The 19,490-nt window shown below is 45.6% G+C and overlaps 1 protein-coding gene across 2 annotated transcripts in view; it reads left to right on the plus strand.

Annotated features, from left to right (window-relative positions):
- Window positions 1-19,490, plus strand: part of LOC144111515 (piwi-like protein 1) — a 98,209-nt gene that overhangs the window by 52,778 nt on the left and 25,941 nt on the right. Inside the window, exons 2-7 of one of the 2 annotated variants that reach the window (XM_077644840.1) lie at window positions 10,706-10,839; window positions 11,273-11,330; window positions 12,248-12,327; window positions 14,767-14,860; window positions 15,891-16,070; window positions 17,220-17,483. In XM_077644840.1, coding sequence (XP_077500966.1) covers window positions 10,712-10,839; window positions 11,273-11,330; window positions 12,248-12,327; window positions 14,767-14,860; window positions 15,891-16,070; window positions 17,220-17,483 — 804 coding nt within the window. In that variant the 5' untranslated portion in view covers window positions 10,706-10,711. Of the gene's footprint in view, window positions 1-10,487; window positions 10,840-11,272; window positions 11,331-12,247; window positions 12,328-14,766; window positions 14,861-15,890; window positions 16,071-17,219; window positions 17,484-19,490 lie in introns of those variants that run through there. The other variant, XM_077644839.1, reaches the window with a different exon arrangement.

Consider the following 19,490-nt stretch of genomic DNA (forward strand, 5'->3'; position numbering starts at 1 on the left):
TCCTGTTTAAAGGTTCGGTATGTTCCCAGTGCCGATTTCGTCACCATCCCTGTTTTCCACAGCGATCTCTCTGTTTCTTTAACCTTTTTCTTAACCGATAATTGCTGATTTGCCCCCTTACTGCTGTCGAGATATTTGCTTGTCAATTTTCTAATTAGCTTACTCCATAATTTCGTGTCAACATTCTTTATATACAGGTATCTGAAAACTTTCCTAGCCCACTGCTTTTCCCCCATTTTTTTCAATCGTTCCTCATGTGCTATCTTACTGCTAGCCTCTCTGATCTCGAAAGACGCCCATCCCATATCACCCTGTACCCCCTGATTTGGTGTATTGCCATGTGCTCCCAAAGCTAACCTCCCTACTCCCTGTTGTTTAATTTCTAACCTTGCTTGAACATCTGGTCTCATGCACAGGACTGCATTACCGAAAGTCAGGCTAGGGACCATCACCCCTTTCCAGATCCCTCTTACCACTACATATTGTAGGTCCACAGTGCTCTATTTTTCATGACAGCTGCATTCCTACTAGCTTTATTCATTACATATCTTTCATGCTCTGTCAGATACTCAGCACTATTATTTATCCCCACCCAAAGATACTTGTACTCATCCACTACCTCTAGCATGAACTCCTGTATTCTATGCTCGCCGCCGTCTTCATTAAATATCATTACTGCAGACTTTTCCTTACTATACTTGAAGCCTAATCTATCTCCCTCTGTACCGCATATGTCTATCAACCTCTGCAAGTCTTCCTTGTTTTCAGCCATTAGCACTATACCGTCCGCGTGTATTAGTCCCTGTAATGTCTGTTTAATCCATTCCCCTTGCTTGAAAAAAGAAAGGTTGAAGCCTAGTCTGCTCCCCTCTAGCTTGGTCTCCAACCCTTGCAGGTACAACATGAACAACAAAGGGGATAAAGGACATCCTTGCCTAAGCCCCCGCTGTATCTCTACAGGCCCTGATACATTTTTTTTGGATGGATGGATACGGCTGAACCCTTTACATCGGGCGGTGGCTCAAGCCACCTAGCCATGTCTTGTGAAATTTTACTCCTGTCTTGCTTTTAGCCACCAATCAGCCTTGGGCTAAGGTCGCCACCTCGCGGCGTGTTACGGAGTTAGCATAATTACACTTCTCCGCTGCGCTATGCGCCGAATGGGACGGCCTGAGCAACGGCGAACCGCAAGAGCTGATCGCGGAGGCCACGTGTAAACAGTATTTACGTGTCAGCTAGCACGGCTGCGATAGGCCGAAGAAGCATCAATGAGTTCGGCCTAGTGGCGCCATCTAATCGTGAAGAGGGGAACCACTGTTGTCAACAAAACCCTACGCTTCTCTTAGGCCTGGAAGGGGCAGAATCATCACTCCAAAAAAGAAATAGAGCAAATTCCTCACTCGTACGTTTTTTATAGGCCAGATGAGACGGAGCGACAGACCAGTGCCCCAATTCTAACAAATAACGCGCTGAAATGGACCGTAACCATGTCGAGTCCTGTCCGAAGAGAGGCGTCCTGCATCGAAGGGTGCCGCCATGTTTGTCGTCGCGGGAATGCAACTTCCTAGAAGCGGCGCCAGAAGTTTGGCCTGAACCCATCAGGCTTTCATCTTGGTTTTTCCGCGGAATCTCTGCCGCGGTGGCGGATTCTGCTCGCTCTCACAGCCGAATCTTTTTTTTTTTAATTTTTTTGTGTCGACTATGTGGATTCTCTTTAAAAGTGTCGCCTACCGAATCGGTGGCCTTGTGGTAGAGCATCCTCCTCGCATTCGGGAGGTGCTGGGTTCTCGATCCCCGGTGCCGCCGGGAACCCACCGGTTTTCTAATGGGTACAAGGTTTCTCCTTGCCTGGTGCTCGGATTGGAATGAATTGGCGAAAGCTTGGAAAAAGGGCTGTGGACAAAACACGTGTGTTGATGGGTCAGTGATTTGTTCCGCCGTCTAACCATGGTCCACATTTGAGAGGTTTTTCAAAACCCACTCCTGGCCCTTTTTTTTCTGGTCAGGCATGAGAACATAGCTTTTTTTTTATGCTCTAACACACCGAAGCGAAGACCTTGCGGCAGCTAGAGCATATCCACCTCACATTGGGAAATTTCGTTCCCACACCACCCGCCTGCGTTATTGTTGGGCGATGTCAGTGATCCTATTTTCTTCGTTTCACCTTCGATAGTAATCGTTTCCAGGTAGCAGAGAGCAGCACCATATATATGTATATCCCTAATGCTGATAGCTGCGGCCTTTTCTTCGGTCTTGATCGAATGATCGCCTGATGAAGACCGCGCGCGATAGACGGCAGTTTAGTCAGGATGGCTGCTACGAGTAACTTTATTGAGGTTCTTGAGATAGGAGCCCGATGGAAAAGTGCTCGTCTAATAACAAGGCCAACATCTCGGTCTAATGACGATCTTGCAGTCGCTGCGAGTGAGCGGCGGAACGCTGCTGCATGTCTGCGCTAGGTGTGATCCATTTCGTCTTCTTAATTGATAACCAAACCAACTAATTTATTGATAATGGTGTACCAGGGTTGTATTCTCTCGCCTTCCGGATAAGAATCTGAACATTCATTGTTGTCGTTTACCGGTTTATCACCGATATTGGACTCTTGCCCGTTGGGGCCTGTCATCGCTTGGGCCTCCTAGTTGGCCCGAGTAAGGGGCAGGTGGTTAGGCCTAGCTTAGCGGTGTTATCCGACAGTGCTTCTCTATAGAGCAATAAAAATGGAATCGTTCGTCGAATTCGATAGAAATTCGTGGCAGATGGTCCCGTAATTCCGGGACCTGAATTGCATGGGAACAGTTATGAATGAGGCTTAAAGGAGAATTCCTAAATATTCTGCGATTTGCTGATGACATTCTCTTGCTTAGTCACTCGATCAGGAGCTAGGTGAACTGAAAATTATGATCAGTCAGTTAGACAGGCAGAGCAGAACAGCCCGTCTAAGCATTAGCATGCAGAAAACCAAAGTAATGCTCTATATAGTCTATCAAGAGAACAGCAGTTCACAGATGGCAGCGATGTGCTGGAAGCGGTAAAGAAATACACCTAATATAAAGGCAGGTAGTGACAGCTGATCCGGATCGGGAGAGGAAAATAACTTGAAGGATAAGAATGGGCTGGAGCGCATATGTCAGATTATGAATGGCAATTTACCAATATTCCTCAAGAGAAAAGCATACAGCAGCTGTATCTTTCTGGTACTCACATAAGGGGCAGAAAAGTGGAGGGTAACGAAAAGGGTTGAGCTTAAGTTAAGAGGACCGCACTGAGCTGTGGAAAGAAGAATGTCAGGCTTAACGTTACGGGACCCGAAGGGGCAGAGTGGTTGAGGGAAAAAAATGAGATCCTCGTAAAAATCAAGAGGAAGAAACGGGCTTGGGCAGGGCATGTAATGCGAAGGTAAGATAACCTATGTTTGTTAGGAGTAACGGAACTAGTGGATTCCAAGAGAAGACAAGCGTAGCAGGGGGCGTAAGAAGATTATTTGGGCGGATGAGATTAAGAAGCTTGCAGGCATAGGGTGTGCGCAGCTGGCAAAGGACATGGTTAATCGGGGAGACATGGGAGACGCCTTTGCCCTGTAGGGGGTGCAGAGATGCTGCTGATGATGATGTTCTTGGGAAAAGGTCGTGGAACAAAGAGTTGGGTCAGCGCGCCATGGAATCGTTCCGCCGTCAAGCAACCCTAATGGCGCGTTCACACTGGGGCATTCGTCGGCGAGAGCGAGCGAAATCCGCGGCCGCCGGAAGTCTGCCTCGTTCTCACGGGACAGGCACCACGTCGCCACTAGTCGTCTGCTCATGGCATACATAGATATGACAAGAAAAGATGTTAATCGACGCTACCCGACCGCTGCCCGGTGAAGGTAAATGCTGCAATTTTGCCGGACGATACGCCATTTCTAGAAATTTAGCATACCAGAGACTTCCTATGTGAGACATACACTGCATGGTTATACCACGGTCATGGTTTTATGTAGGAAACCTGCACATTCACGACAAGCTGACGTAAAATGCTCTTTAATGCGTCGAATCATGTGGACTGCCATCTTTGATCACGTGATCATGCCGCCTTACCTACGCCGCGACGGCTGCTGCGTCTGATGGTTCTGCTCCGACGGGAAGTGTTTTGGCTGATATGGTTGTAAAAGAGTGGGAAGACGGCACTTTCGTTTTTCTACAGCTTCGAAGCACATGTGAGAATCCTAATTTGAGCCATTGAGGCGCGAAAACATGATCGGGCGCTTCATGTCCCGGAGAGCCGCTCAGCTCTCGAGCCTCTTCCAACCAACGAATAGATCGCCTGAATGCTTGTGTTTCCATCCGCTGAACATTTTGGTGAATGTTTTTTGTTGTTATTACTAATGTTCTTGCGGCAGCGCGTGTCGTTGTCCTAGTGTGTACATTCATGCAGACACCGCTCCAAAACGCTCACGTGCACATCGTACGCGTTTGTTTACAGCGTGTTAACGGTGCTTAGGAAACCTAGAATATTTTCTACTGGTTTCTTAAACCAAGAAAGTCGAGAAAAATAGACACGCAAGTGCTAACTGTCGTGGTAGCTCTACCATGCATCAAGCCGCCTACACGAACTGGCGTGCAATCGTTTCGAAAGATTCCGCGTCATAATTGTTATAACGCGAGCACGGCAACGCGTTCATGCTATACGAAGTTCGCAATTATGTCAGTCTCGCATGTCGCACGATACCCGGACACGAAAATGATCGAGGTCTCGTTCGTGTTAAGTAATCATCTTCCCTCTGAGCGCTGGCCTGCGGAGTCACTTTTAGTGATTGTCTATATCTCTATTGGCTCTTTATATTGGTCTTTCAATATTTTCTGTCTGAGGCTGGAGAATGTGTTTGTTGCTTTCGCCTTTTCCGTAAGATGTGCATGGCGAACGAACGCGAAAGGGTGCAGTACGGCCTTGTGCGGTTCGGTTCCGTGAAGCTCGCAAACGATCTCATCCCGCACCTTTAACTCTGCGTCGGAATTCCTGCAATCCACAACACAACCCGTATTTCCTCTACATTTCTACATCATCGTAGAGGGAGCGCATTCTGAACAAATGCTCGATATTTTCACTGCTGCGTCGACACGTACACGCCAGCGACTTACTACGTCCTTAATGGCGCCTTGGTCCAATCAAGCCGGTGGCGCCATCTGGTCTCAAACAGAAGAACTGCGCGTTGTAAAGTCTTTACGTGTCCGCTAGCACGGCTCCGATATGCTGAAGAAGCATCGATGTGTTCGGCCTTGTGGCGCCATCTAATCGTTAAGAGGGGAACCACTGTTGTGAACAAAAACCGACGCTTCTCTTAAGGCTGAAAGGGGCAGAATCATCACTGTAAGAAAAAAGAAATAGAGCAAATTTATCACTCGTACGTTTTTATAGGCAAGACGAGACGGGGCGACAGACCGGTGCCCCCAATTCTCACCAAATAACGCGCTGAAATGGACTGTAACAATGTCGAACCCTGTCCGAAGAGAGGCGTGTTGCATCGAAGGGTGCCGCCATGTTTGTCGTCGCGGGAATGCAACTTCCTAGAAGCGGCGCCAGAAGTTTGGTCTGAACACATCAGGCTTTCAAGTTTGTTTTTCCGCGGAATCTCTGCTGCGGTGGTGGATTCTGCTCGCTCTCACTGCCGAATCTTTTTTTTTATTGTTTTATGTCGACTATGTGGATACTCTTCAAGGGTGTCGCCTACCGAATCGGTGGCCTTGTGGTAGAGCATCCGCCTCGCATTCGGGAGGTGCTGGGGTCGATCCCCAGTGCCGCCGGGAACCCACCGGTTTTCTAATGGGTACAAGGTTTCTCCGTGCCTGGTGCTCGGGTTGCTCAGAGACCCAAGTCTATTGGCGAAATCTTGGAAAAAGGGCTGTGGACAAAACCCGTGGTTGACGGGCCAGTGATTCGTACCGCGTCTTACCATGGTCCACATTTGAGGGCTTTCAAAACCCACTCCTGGCCCTTTTTTTTTTCTCGTCAGGCATGAGAACAGTGCTTTTTTTATGCTCTAGCACACCGAAGCGAAGGCCTTGTGGCAGCTTTTGGCCGCAATGCTTTCGATCGCTGATCTAACACATAATTATAGGAACATATCCTTCGCGTTCTGCTCATAACTGGGCGGTACCTTTCGTAACAACGACGTTTGGCCAGCAAATGCTTGCACATACTCTGCCCATTCTGTTAAATAATTCTCGCGAAAATAAAGTTAATATTGAAAATGTAAATAAGAAAAAGAATACATTCATTCTTTCTCTCGCAAATGTAATTTTTCTGCTTTTCGTGAGGTGTGTTTCTCCTGTGTCTTTTGGATGTTTTGCGGGTTTGTTGCTATGTGCAATTGCTATTCTTCGCTGATCATGTTTGTCATTCATATTGTGCCTTTACCTTTAACAACAAAAAGACTAAACTTCGCGTCGTAAGAGCTAAAATGTCTGTAAATGTACTGGGATGTACTGCCTAAATTGTTAGTGCACCAAATGTTACTACCCACACCTTAATTGCTGTTTTGCCATGTAATGGGGCCCTAGCGCCGTCAAGTGAATTAACCTTCAGTTTTTGCCTCGGGTCCCTCATTTCTTTTTGAAATGAAAATAAACTTCAAACTCAAACATTGGGAAATTTCGTTCCCACACAGCCCGCCTGCATTATTGTTTAGCGATGTCAGTGATGCTATTTTCTTCGTTTCACCTTCGATGGTGATAGTGCGATCTTGTGCGGAACGGTGCCATGGCGGAACGGTGCCATGCTGTGCATGTCTGAATGTAAAATTGGATAAATATAATTTTAAAATAACCATAGTCTAGAAACATAATTCTATACTGTGACAGGCAGATCAGGAAGAACGCGTTTTATGATAACTCAAGAGGCAGTGCCCTACCCTTTAAAGCTAGGTCTGGGTGTCTTACAACGCACAGCTAATAATAATAATTGGTTTGGGGGAAAAGGAAATGGCGCAGTATCAGTCTGATATATCGTTGGACACCTGAACAGCGCCGTAAGGGAAGCTATAAAGGAGGGAGTGAAAGAAGAAAGGAATTGAAAGTGGTCAGGTAGTGGAGGGCTTCGGAATAATTTCGACCACCTGGCGATCCTTAACGTGCACTGACATCGCACAGCACACGGGCGCCTTAGCGTTTTTCCTCAAAAATAAATTTAACGAAGAAGGTGGCACATTTGCTGTGTGTGGTAAATCTGTAGAAACAATAGAACGCCTCATACTCATTTGTGATATGGTATGCACCCCGCTGTCGATTCAGGCGCTGTCACCTTCCTGAGGCGCTGGGCTTTAGAGACAACAATGGTCATGTAAATGAATCTGCGGTGGAAATTAGCCAGAAGTGATGGGGAGGTTTATGGCTCAAAAGCAGGGAGGTGACATTAGGTTATAGGTGTAGGAAAACGTATATAAAAATGGCGAGCTTTAATAACAACTTACATTAGAGTTAAACGAAAATAAAGGGAAAAAAGCTGAGCACGGTGGAAACTGCCATCACTCCGTTTCGAAAATATGGGTCGGCCTACATTCCATCCATCTATCCAGCGGTAGTTGTGATCCATTTCGTATCCTTGGTAACCAAAAAAAAACAATTTTATACGCAAGTTCCAGGATCATATTCTCTCGCCTTCCGTATGAGAATCTGAACATTCATTATTGTCGTCTAGCGGTATATCATATCCACATAGTTCTAAACATAAAATCCCTGCACCTCGTGACGATTTATGAGAAGAACATTGGTATCCCAGGCGCAGGGGCCAGTCTGGCTATGTTCTCAAGTCGCACCATTCCCGTGGTTTCCAATGATTCGGGGCTCGAAATGAAGCAGGCGATCCACCACGGACCTACACAATCCTGCAGTGGAACGTTCGATCTCTTGCAGCGCGGTACTCCGAGCTTCGCGTGCGCATCACCGAAAGCACGCCGGAGGTTATCGCGCTGCAGGAGACATATGTGCGGGTCCACGATGGCCCCGACGGCGGCTTCCCGGCTATGTTGGTTGCCATTCGGCCACCACATGTGAGAAGAAGTCCTGTGCCGCAGTTCCCTGTGTGGACCGCTCCCATCGGCCTGGGTAATCGCGGTGTGCAGTGTATGTGCGGCGGGATGTGCAACATACTCTCGTCGGCTCGGCGGCGGCGACAACCGATGCCCAGGAGTGTGTGGTGTTGACACGTCCGTGGCCTGTGTTTACGTGCGCCCAGCTGTCGCGTGGAACGCGCTGTGTTTTCGTGCACTGAGTTCGTGTTGTGCCCCGCGCCAAATCATCTGCGGTGACGACTGCCTACCTAGAGCTAAACACGACTGCAGAGGTGGAAAGTTTTGCTGGGGCTGATTTCCTAGAAGCAGCATACACTTAATTTCGAGACGGCAATTGTCATCGCTTTGGTCACTTCAAGTTGACTTTTCTTCCGACCCTTCCATCATATTGACTTGGTACCATTCTGTCAATGGTGTACCGGTAACTTACTTGTTATTTCTTCAAACTAGATCAGGCGTTATCTAGAAAGTCACGCTGCTGAAGTCGTGTCACTAGAACAAAAATTATCAAACATGTTGGCTGCTGATTCAGAGAACATAAATGTGTTCTGTGTACAATATAATCGATTCAAGAACTGAACAAATAAGGCATTGCTCATCTTCCAGTAAGTGTACAAACTCCATGGACCTGGATCACAATCCGAAGACAGAAAGACAGTTCCTCGACAAGAGGCAAGGTGCAACAATTGATCTTGGAAAAGCATATCACTAGTACAACTTCGCCCAACATGTCAAAAAGCATACCTGTGCTGGCCAATGGTGCAAGGGCGTTTTGTTTGCCCAGTAGAACAAGCATGTGTACATATATGTATTCCCCAAGAAAGTTACCCTAGAGGTAGCGCTCATGACGTACAAGTGCTATGCTGCTCTCTCAGTAGGGGTATTCGGGAATTAGTGCAGCCTCCGTGTGTGCCTAGCGCTGGAAATAGAAGTAAAATCAGGCCAAGCCTTCACGGCGATGCACGATTTAGAGCATGGTTGAGAGCTGCGGATTCCGGCTTCGCTTCGCATTTCTTTTGTACTTTTAGTTTCTATGCTGGTAAACAGCCAGAACTGCCTGTGCTACGCAATAGGCATCTTTCGACTTTACTTCGCAGGACAGCAAACACAATTGATTGTAAAACATTTTATTCGCCGGGAAGAGCTTGGCAAGAGGTCGCGTTAAGTGGTCGAGAGTACATAGCCCTCGACGACTTTGTCAGCCCACTCCACCGCCAAAACTTGCGTTCTGGGGTCAGAGCTAGCCAGCGCGGTCTCCCACCGCTCGAGAGAAGGAGCTGTAACTAGATCACCCGGAGGTGGCTCTATTTTGCAGTCCCACAGGATGTGATCGTAGGTAGCACGTTGGCCACAGTGTTTGCAGTTTGGGTTGTAAAGATCTGGATAAATGTGCGCGAGGAGTGATGGGGTGCGTATCGATCTCGTCTGTAGACGACGCCACGTAACCTCTTGTTCTTTAGTAAGTCTTTTGTCTGGAGGGGGGAAAATTCTCCTCTCTAGTTTAAAATGATTGGTGAGATCATGATATGTGATCATTGAGTCCTTCGTGAAATTCAGGGAGCCAGACTCATCATCCACTGCCCGGTCGACGAAACCTCGGGCTTTATTGTGGGCTGCCTCGTTCCCCGGATTCCCCGAATGGGCTGGGACCCATATCAATTCGGAATAATTTGGTGAGAATTTGGTTGCGTTAAGGATTCTAAGGGAGGTGTTTGTAATTCGCCCTTTAGCGAAATTATTGATGCCCATTTTGGAATCGCTGAGGATGATGCTCCCTTGGGTATGTGCTAGGGCGAGGGCTATAGCCGCCTCTCTGCCGTTTCAGAGGATTTCGTTTTGATTGTCGCCGAGACGATGTGGTCACCATTCTCGTTCACAACCACAACTGCAAAGGCATTGGTATTTTTGTATTCTGCCGCATCTACATAAAGTGTTGCAGCGCACTGTCTGTATTTCTTATGTAAGGCTTTGGCTCGTGCTTGTCTTCTACCCTCATGGTGTAAGGGGTGCATGTTTTTGGGGAGTGGTTTGATTAGTAGGGCCGTCCTATAGGCGCGGGGTAAGTCTACTTTAGCATCGTTATTCGTAGGTTGAAAGTTAATTCCGAGCCTGCACAAACTTGAGGTATCTTCTGACAACCGAACTTGGCGCCTAATCCCTGGGCGGAGGTGGCGCCACAGCGCCACTGCGGTCACCAAGATGCGTTACCAAAATGTTTTTTTTTAAATAAAACAATTTTACAATTAATATATAAGGCCTATAATTGTGTTGTTAAGTATAAAGAGGAATTTATTTTTGTGAAAATTTTAGCTTTCTTTATATATCACGATGCTTTCTCGATGAAAGCCGTCAGAGCGGCCGAAACGCAGTCAAGTAGAGTATAATAGCCAATCCAACTTATCAACCAATGAGATTAAAGCGTGTCGTTTTTCAATGTTCTCGATGGAGTTGTTGACGAGGTTTGTGCGCTTCCTGCTCTTTCCAGCCCTCTTAAAGCCCAAAACAAACATTATAACGCTCCCCTATCGCTACAAAGAAGTACAAAAGATGAGTTCGATGTGTTTCGACAAATGGTGTTACCTTTTTTATCCACTCTGCGCTGTTCGGTGGCGTGTTTCTTCGCCTTCTGGCGCTCTCTTATGGTTTCTTGTTCTTCTCCAGACCGAGATGATCCTCGACTCGCAGTACAGGAGGGCAGATGGCGTAAGCACCAGCGAATCGGGCCAGGATGAGAGCCTGTACTGCCGAACACTCAGTGTCCAACTCAAGGATGATTTTTGCGCTACGGCACGGCGGTGAGTTCCGGGAGATCGGGGCAGCTCCGGGCTGTGGTTTCGCCTCTCCATAAAGGAGGCTTTTTGAAATTTTCGGTACCCCGAATCATTTCTGAAGTGACAGCATAGCTGATAAAATATATATTTTTTTCCACGTATTGGAGAAAATAGACATGGGGGCTCAAAGAGCATTGAAAGCTCGTATTAAAGCATGATCACTTCACGCCAACGGTTGGTTTCACCTTAAGGGCGTGTCGGTGCAGTTTTCACATCTTCCTGTTTGTCAGTGGGTTAGGTTTAGGGAATACCATTGGTTGGATGTGCATTTGCTCTTAGTAACAGCGAATCGATCACGCGAGGAGTGAACAGGAGAAAAACCATCAGCGGGCATGACCGGGGACAGGTGTTGCAATCGAACAGATGCTCACGTTATGTTTTTCTTTCTTTCTTTCAGTGTTTCGTCCGTGTGCCTCACTATACGCAAGAGCAAATCATCGACTGTTGGTCGAAAGGTGAGTGTTGCTCCTTATTTGTCCTTGTTGGATTCTTATAGAAAGGGCAAAGAAAGGTAGGGCATAAAATGGCTCTTACTGAAAATGTACAGGCGATATGTGCGTGTTTTAATATTTGTTGAGAGCAATTTGATCCGATTGCATCACAGGAGGTTTCCAGCTCGTTTGCTCATATATGCCGCTGAAGTTTTTTATGTTTCTGCAAATGTAAATGTTGTATGCATTCTCCTCTTGACACTCACATTGTGAGAAGGGACATAACTGCAAATGCTCATATTTTTGCCCCTCAGTGGTTCAAAGAAAGGACAGCAATACACCCTTGAAGAGTACTACTTGGCAGGTTGAGGTCAAACGAGTTGATATTACTACGGATGGCACATTCTCACTGGACAAAGCCCAAACCTTAATCTTGTCCCTTTAATGACTTTATTTACAGTGTGCAATGGTTAAAGGATGCAGCTCAATGTATACCCTGGGAAACGTTTATGATGTGGGTATCACCGTATGACAGACCTCTGCATTGTGTAGCTTGACTGCATATAATCCCAAAATGACATTATGATGTCCAAAACCAGTGCAGAGGCTATAAGGGATTTTGCAGTGGGTAACCTGAAGTGAATTTTTTACTTTGCCTGTAATCTCTGCTGCAGAATGTGTCAGCCAAGGGAATTTTGAGGGTTTACTTGTTATTATCCAGACAGCATTATTAGTGCTAACAAAACACGTACACAAAAGAAAAAGAAGGACACGGGACTGGCGCTTCCTGTTTCCTTCCTTTTCTTTCGTGTACGTGTTTTGTAAGCACTAATAATGCCATCTGAATCTGAAAACCATCTAGCCCATCTGCAAGTTCTTTTAAACCATAGGTCATTTTCGTTCTCTTTTTTATTTTAATCTATGGCCTTTGCATGTTTCAGGAGCTCCAGATCCAGCTTACAGATGACGCAGACCCATTTTTTGTCTACACTCTCACTCTCACTGAAGAAGACTTCCAGAGGCAAGTCTTTGTGTACTTTTTTATTTACTTTTTTGTGCCATTGTTTGTTAAAGGCTTTCTTCACTTCTCTTTTTAGTCTTATTTTTTGGTTCATGCTGTTGTGCTAAACACAAGCAATGTACCATTTATCCCAAGTTTATGAATTCTCTTGAGCTTTCTCTTGCCAGCCTCTCCTTTCCTTTCCATCCTTGCTTCTGTGGCATCAGAGTGTCTGAAACTGAAAAGTCACTGAAACTGAAACCTTTGGCTATATTTCTTGCACCCTAGAAGAGCAGATGTGTAGCTGTATTGCCAATTAAGTAGAGGGGAAAAAAGCTTTATTCTTCCAACAAGAATGAAAAAGAGTCAAGAGGGAGAAGCTACTTAGAGCTTGGCAGACCCTTTATCCTCGTTAGAGGGTCTGTCAAGCTATTTGCTTATAGATATATACTATAGATACATAGGTAGGTATTTTTTATCAAATATGGTTTCTTTTAATGTACAACTTATTACAGGTGCACGTAAACTATTTTATCAACTATATGTACAGGACTAATGCCTGTCACGGCTCAAGTACAGAAAATGAAAACAGTATTACATTCCAGTACAGAAAAAATATTACCTAAAACTTACAGTGTTACAAACAATGTTACAGTGTCTCTACAAAGAGGGTAGGCACGTGCAACTTGATACTTCATGCTGGGCTGGGCTTGATCAGTGCACCTGCTGCTTGTGAATCTTCAAACTTGCTTGCTGCGCTTAGAGGAGATGGAAGGCATCAGAGGCCTCGAAACGGCAGCAAACCCCTTGCTTGCCATAAGCAGCCCTCACTGGTTTAAAGCGTTAGGTGCAGAAGTTCTACTTCATACCTGGCATCTTGGTCTGTTCCTGATTAGTTCGGTGTAGCAACAGCTGTCTTATGTGTGCAATTGTTACGCCAGCTTCTGGCAGAACTAGCCTTGTTATTGCTGCCAGCAATTGCTGCAGAGTGGCAGCCTCTCAGGTAAATGTTAAGTGAGAACTACCCCCACTTACTAAGACAATTCAATGCAGTAAAGTGACCTAGAAAATTATCTCTACATGCCAGCATCACTCTCTGTGGTCTAATTCAGTGTGTGAAGTGGTCTGGAAAGCCTGGAACCTTGTCTTTAAAGTGCCTGGTTTTCCTTCGTGATAAAATAACGGCGTCCATTATAGAGCTAGGTGGCATCCCTGTCCTCTTCAGATATGCGAGCAACACCTACATGTTCACATCATGCGAAATCAGGTGATGGTTGGTGCACCATGAAAATGAAAGAAAAAGGTTTGAACTGATAAAACTGGTGCAGGAAGCGAAAGAGTAGCCTTCATTGGCTTTTGAACATGGCAGCGTGTAGTCAATATATGTGCAGCAAAAGCAGGTGCAGATGCTGTGAGGTTTCTTGACACTCAAACTCTTGTTCCAAAGCAGTGCCTTTCAGAATTTTCGCAGCAATTTTCGAAGTGGAATGTAGTTCAAAAGAGAGTGAGGATAAAAAATGAAGAGCTGGTGTCATCATGTGTGAAAACACTTGAGGGCCAGCACAGTTTTACCGCTTTACACATGCGACTCCATGTTCTGAATTTCCTGTTCCACCTAAAATGACTCACCCACATGGCAGTGAAAGCACCCTTCATTTTCTTGAACAGTGTTCTTATGATGACACTTCCTGTATCTAGAGGCAGCTCACATAGAAGTATGTGAACGACATTGCATGCACGGTGGCAGCAAGGAAATATTTTTATGCACAATTTCAACCTTTGTGCCAAACGTATTATTTTCAAAATGACTACTCGCTTGTGTCACTACCAAAGCCAGCTGAAAGCTGTACAAGAGACTGCAATGTCTAAATTTAAATGAAAAGAAATTTCGCATATCCTTTTAAACGAACACTCGCCAAAGTCATAAAGGAAAAAAATAACCGTAAGAGAATTGACGTTTCGGCACCACTACGGGTGCCTTGTTCACAATGGGATGAAAAACGAGACGGGCTGCTGCTTATGTAGGGAAAATGTTGCGTATCGTGCGGATGTATATCTCGGGTAGATTGCCCTGCGTCCTGTTAATCGCTTGGCTTGTTATTTTTATGTGAAGGGATTCCTTGAGCAGACGAGTAGATAATGATTTTTCTTTCTCAAGTATGCGCGTGGAATCCCAGTCAATCAAGTGGCCCGTGTTTTGCTGGTGTTCGGCGAGAGCGTTAGAAGTCACTTTTTTGTTTTTGACGTCACGCTGGTGTTCTTTGAATCATTAAGTAATTTTTCTTTTCCAAAATAATTTGTGAAAGAAACATTTGCCTTTTGGAGGGGAGAACTGTGCATATTAAAAGTTGTTGAGAAATGTTTTAGAACCCCTTAAATAGAAGCACTTGGGAAACCTTGCCAGAATATTTGTTTTTCTGGCTTTCATTTACGCTGCTACATTCACACCTCGTCTCGCAGCCTCAAGGCACAGCAGGGCCTTCTCGTGGACTTCCTGTCATTTCCACAGAAGTTTGTTGACCTCCTTGAGCTGTGTTCCAAAGATGATCAAAAGGTTTGTGTTCCATGGTTCTTTCAATTGGCTTTTCTTTTATGCTTTTTCTTTACTAATTCGTATAAAGACTACTACATAGTGTCTCCAAAGCCGTATACATCACAAATACTGCTCTTGTGGGTTAAGTCATCATATCTTCTTGTTTGCTTTGCTTATTTACTGGTTCATTAATTCACTTAGGTGTGTTCTTTGCCTCGGGGACATTTTAGAAGGGAGTGGAAAACACAGCTGGAATAAGCCTGACATAAAAAATAAGTGTGTCATGTCGCACCATGGACATCAGGTCTTCTGATGCACGTCGCTAGTTTTTGTTCCTTGGAATCAGTCTTAACGGGCAGCCTATTGGGATGGACCTTGAGCACAGCCTTCTTTTTTCGCTCCTTAGCTGTGGTTGTAATATTATTTACGCATTGAAATGAATTTCTAACACTGTGTCAGCAATGTTGGTAATCTTTCGTTTGGTCCGTTTTTATGAGCTTGTACTTTTTCGCTTTTGTAAAGATCCGAGTCCTGCCAGAGCTAGTAATGTCCTTAAATAACAAAATGAATTGCATCGCTGGCTTCTGCTGGCATACAGCTGGGCAGTGTTAGTTCTTTCTTTCAAAAGGCGTTCTTGTTGAAAGAGGGTGTTCTTTTTTATAATCAAATTATTAAGTTGTATCATTTCCTGCCCCATTGCCTACAGTTTCTTTTTCCTTTTCCTGCATTGCGTACATAGATTTAGTATGTTTTCTTTTGCATTTCACTTGATTATATTTTGTGTGCTATTTCCTTCCTATATTTTGCTTTTGTTTTTGAATGTAGTTTCTAAACCCCCAGGCCCCCCCCCCCCCCATTTTTTTTTTCATATTTCTCTCTGGCTGAAGCCACTATGGATTTTACAGAGCAGTTTTGGCACTTTTTCCTGCTTTTTGTTTTCTTTTTTCCTTTCTACAATTCCTTAGCACTTGAGGGTAGGTAGAATAAATAAATATCTAAGGAGCACCACTCACATCAAACTGCTTGTGCACATACTTTTTCTTTCTGCCAGGAGCGTCCCCGGTTCGTGCTATCGCTCGTGGTGCACGGTCGTTACGGCTCGGACCCGGCCATCTTGGACATTGTTGAGGCCAACCCATTCAAGCACCTCGTCCACCTCTCACTCAAGCTGTCTCGTGCACCAGACGCGGTCATCCGCAAGCATTTGACGACAGCCATGCGCCTGCTCAAGGTATGGGCTTGGGAGCCAGGCACCTTTTGGATTTGTCTGCAAAGCCATAGGTGCATGCATGAGCTCCTGCATCGCGCCCATTTCTAGTTAACATATTTTTACTAATTTTTCTCTAGTTTACCTCTTGCCTCCTGAGCAAACTCTTCTTTACTGGGCAAATATGTGCCTTAAAAGAAACAACTCACGATGGCAGAGATAGTAGTGACAATAATTTGCATGCCTGGCTGTTATCGGAATGAGAATGGCCATGACACTGTTGACTGCACTGTATTTAAACACAACTTGGAACATGCTAAATAGTACAGTTACAGTGCCCAAGGCAGTTCCAGACATTGCAGAAGTGGTTACGCTTGACAACTGTTCTGAAACGATCTATGCACGTCTAGTGAGCCTGCCCAAAATAGTGGACCCCACGTGATGAACAGAAAATGACTGTGTTGCATGCGTATGGCAGTAAACAAATTACCACTTGAAAGAAAGTGAAACAGAACTCATCGCATTGTTACACAGTTTGCGCCCTTCGAAACCAGTGTACTGTGGTGGAATTTTTCTGTCTGGACGTCTGGGGCTAAACTAGTGCACCAAGCACATGCCATTGACAACCACTCCAATGCCCTCAAAGTCGTCATCAATGTCCGGAGCTTGAATTGAGTTATGGAAAAAGTATTGCATTTTTGTGCAAAAGCACTACTTAACAGGATCAAACCCGATGAAGAATCTTGTGTGAAGCCTCAGAATAACTTGGGTAATTGGGTTAGATTAGAGGAGCGTTGCGCAAGCTGCAGACAATGGGAGGATGCTCAGGTAAGTTCAGAGGAGTGTCGCGCCAGCTGTAGCCAATGGGACGAGGGCGTTGCGCCAGCTGCTGCCGAGTGGAGAGATGGTCTGACGATGAAGAGCGAGAAGCGTGGTTTCGCGCAGAGGCAGATGCCGGAAGGAAGAGGCGAAGAATGAACTCATGTTTTCGCACGTCTACTCAGTTTAACTAAGTTAAAACCCTACCAATTTTTTAACTCCACATTTTCTGGCACTAAATATATTCTTTTCCGCTGAACAAACTGCAACAGAACCTGCATCTCTCTTAAAGCTTTTCTTTTCAGCTGTGGACGCTGGCTGGTATTTTACCCTTGCGATCCTCCCCCATTCAAGGACGAAAACAGAAAGCTTGAGGCGGCACTGAGAAGCTCCGAAACGGACTTCCATGTACGCCTGCACCAGTACCAAGAGGTGGCGACGGAACGGTCATGGGAGCTGGAGCATATCTGCTCCCTCCATGCCTCCCAGCTGGCTTCGCTGCGGGAGCAGCACGAGTGGGAGCTCATGATCGAGAAAGAACACCACAAACGGGACCTCCTGGCCGAGAGGGAGCGCCACAAGCACGAATTGGCAGCCGAGAAGAAGAGTGCACGCAAGGTTAGCAAACCAACTAAAGGGGGGCCAGTCATTAAAATTAGCAGTGTAAAAACAGGCAGGCGCAGAAGCAAAGCGTAAAAAAAAGACAAAGGTAAGTGCTCACGACTAGCTGAAGTTTTTTCTACAGTCGAGCCCGCTTATAACGAAAATGAGCGTCACACGGCGTCCGTTCGTTATATCCCGAAGTTTGTAGTAAGTGGCACAGCTTTAAAGAGAGTTTCTTGTCAAAAAACAAAATTTTTTATTTGCAGAAAAGTCCGTGGTGGACGTCTGTTTTTGCAGCGCAGATGCGATGAGGGAGGTTTCCAGTTTATTTAAAGGAGAAGGGTGCTCTTCGCCGAGGCCCTTGGCATAGACAAGTTATCTGAGGCCCTCCATGTAGCCCATTGCTACGGGTGCGCTTATGGGTGTTGCCTCCGAAGTTTCATCCTCATCCGATTTCTCCGCGTCACTCTCGTCCCGCACTTCAGAAACAATGTCCTCGTCCGTGCACGGTTCCGCGGTGCCGGCGTCGTCAGTGACAGAAATAAAATCATTCCAACCGATGTCATGACTCCCCATGTCGGAGTTGACAATGCGCTGCCACAAATCTCCGCCGGGGTGGTCATCTTCTGAAGCATAAGGGTCGGTATCAGACACTCGACGAAGCTGGCCTTGCAGAAGCAGTTCCGCTCACCAGTGGCCGTCACCTCCGCCCGGGCCGCTTTCATCATCTCTACCGCTGAATACAATGGAAATGGGCACGTTGTTCCCGTCCGCCATCCCGAATAATAACTAGAGCCCGAGATTTGAAAGAAGCCAACAAAACGTCCGCACCACAACAAGAGGGACCAAAAAAAAATATCTTTTTTTCCCTGCGGTTATTTTTCCTGAAAACGCAGCATCTGCTGAAATCGCGATCCATTTGAAGGCTTTCGCGCCATTCCGCTTAAACGCTCAACTAATTTTCCATGCTTGAGGCGCTGTTCAAACCGTTTTTGGTCTTGGCGAAGATGCTCAATAATACTTTCTATGCTCCTGTTCTAACAGCCCCCATTCTCTCCTTGCTTCCAGACCTTCCTTTCTATCATTTAATCTTTTATGAAGGGCTGAACCAGCTCTGGTGGAAAGTCAAAATGGTAGCAATGCGAGGGCACCGTTCGATGGCATAGCTGCACAGATTTTTGTTAGCTTGCTTGTTTGTTTGTTTTCACATACAGCCTCGATTTAAGCTATGGGGGAAGGAGATAAAAAATGTGGAAACAAATCAAAACAATTCGTGGAATCTGAGATACAGTTGAATCTTATTGTAACGAATTTGAAGGCGCCCGGTGATTACTTCGCTATAGCCGTAGCTTCGTTATAGCCTGCGTTGACTGAGCTTGCGAAGGAAATCATCATTCCTTCGTTATATCCATTACTTCGTTATAAACCATTTCGTTATAACGAGGTTAAACTAATACGAAATGACAAATAAACGCACAATCAAAAGATGGCAGGTACAAACCGCAGAATCTAAATAAACGCTTCATAGGCAGAGCACGAGTAGGGCCAGAGCGGGATTTCCAAACTTCTTTAGAGCACAAAAAAAATACTATCTGAACAAGTGTTTGCGAGGACTGAAGGTGGATGTTCAGTGCGTGATAGGCTCCTAATTGTGACGGTCTATAGAGGTTTCTAAATGACTCTGATCGCGTGAGGTTTATTAATGTGTGCAATAAGTTTGGACATTCAATGCAAACACATAAGTAAAGTGAGTCAGCCTCTGATCAGACAGATGAGAGACCAATGAAATAATGTTTATTAAGAGAGGATCTGCAAACATAAACGGCATTAGTGGATAGCACGCAATGCAATTACGTCTGAAAGGTTCTGAAAGAAGTGTATCGTTCATTTTTGCTCTTGAGTCAATGTGCTAATGTCTAGTATGCCAGCCTTCAGCACCCTATTGAACTGCTCAGCAAGTTCCACAATGAACCGGACACGACGGTGTACTCTTTGGTGAGGCTGATTCGCAGAAGAAACAAG

The sequence above is a fragment of the Amblyomma americanum genome, chromosome 11, assembly GCF_052857255.1.
Source record: "Amblyomma americanum isolate KBUSLIRL-KWMA chromosome 11, ASM5285725v1, whole genome shotgun sequence".
NCBI classification, from domain to species: Eukaryota; Metazoa; Arthropoda; class Arachnida; order Ixodida; family Ixodidae; genus Amblyomma; species Amblyomma americanum.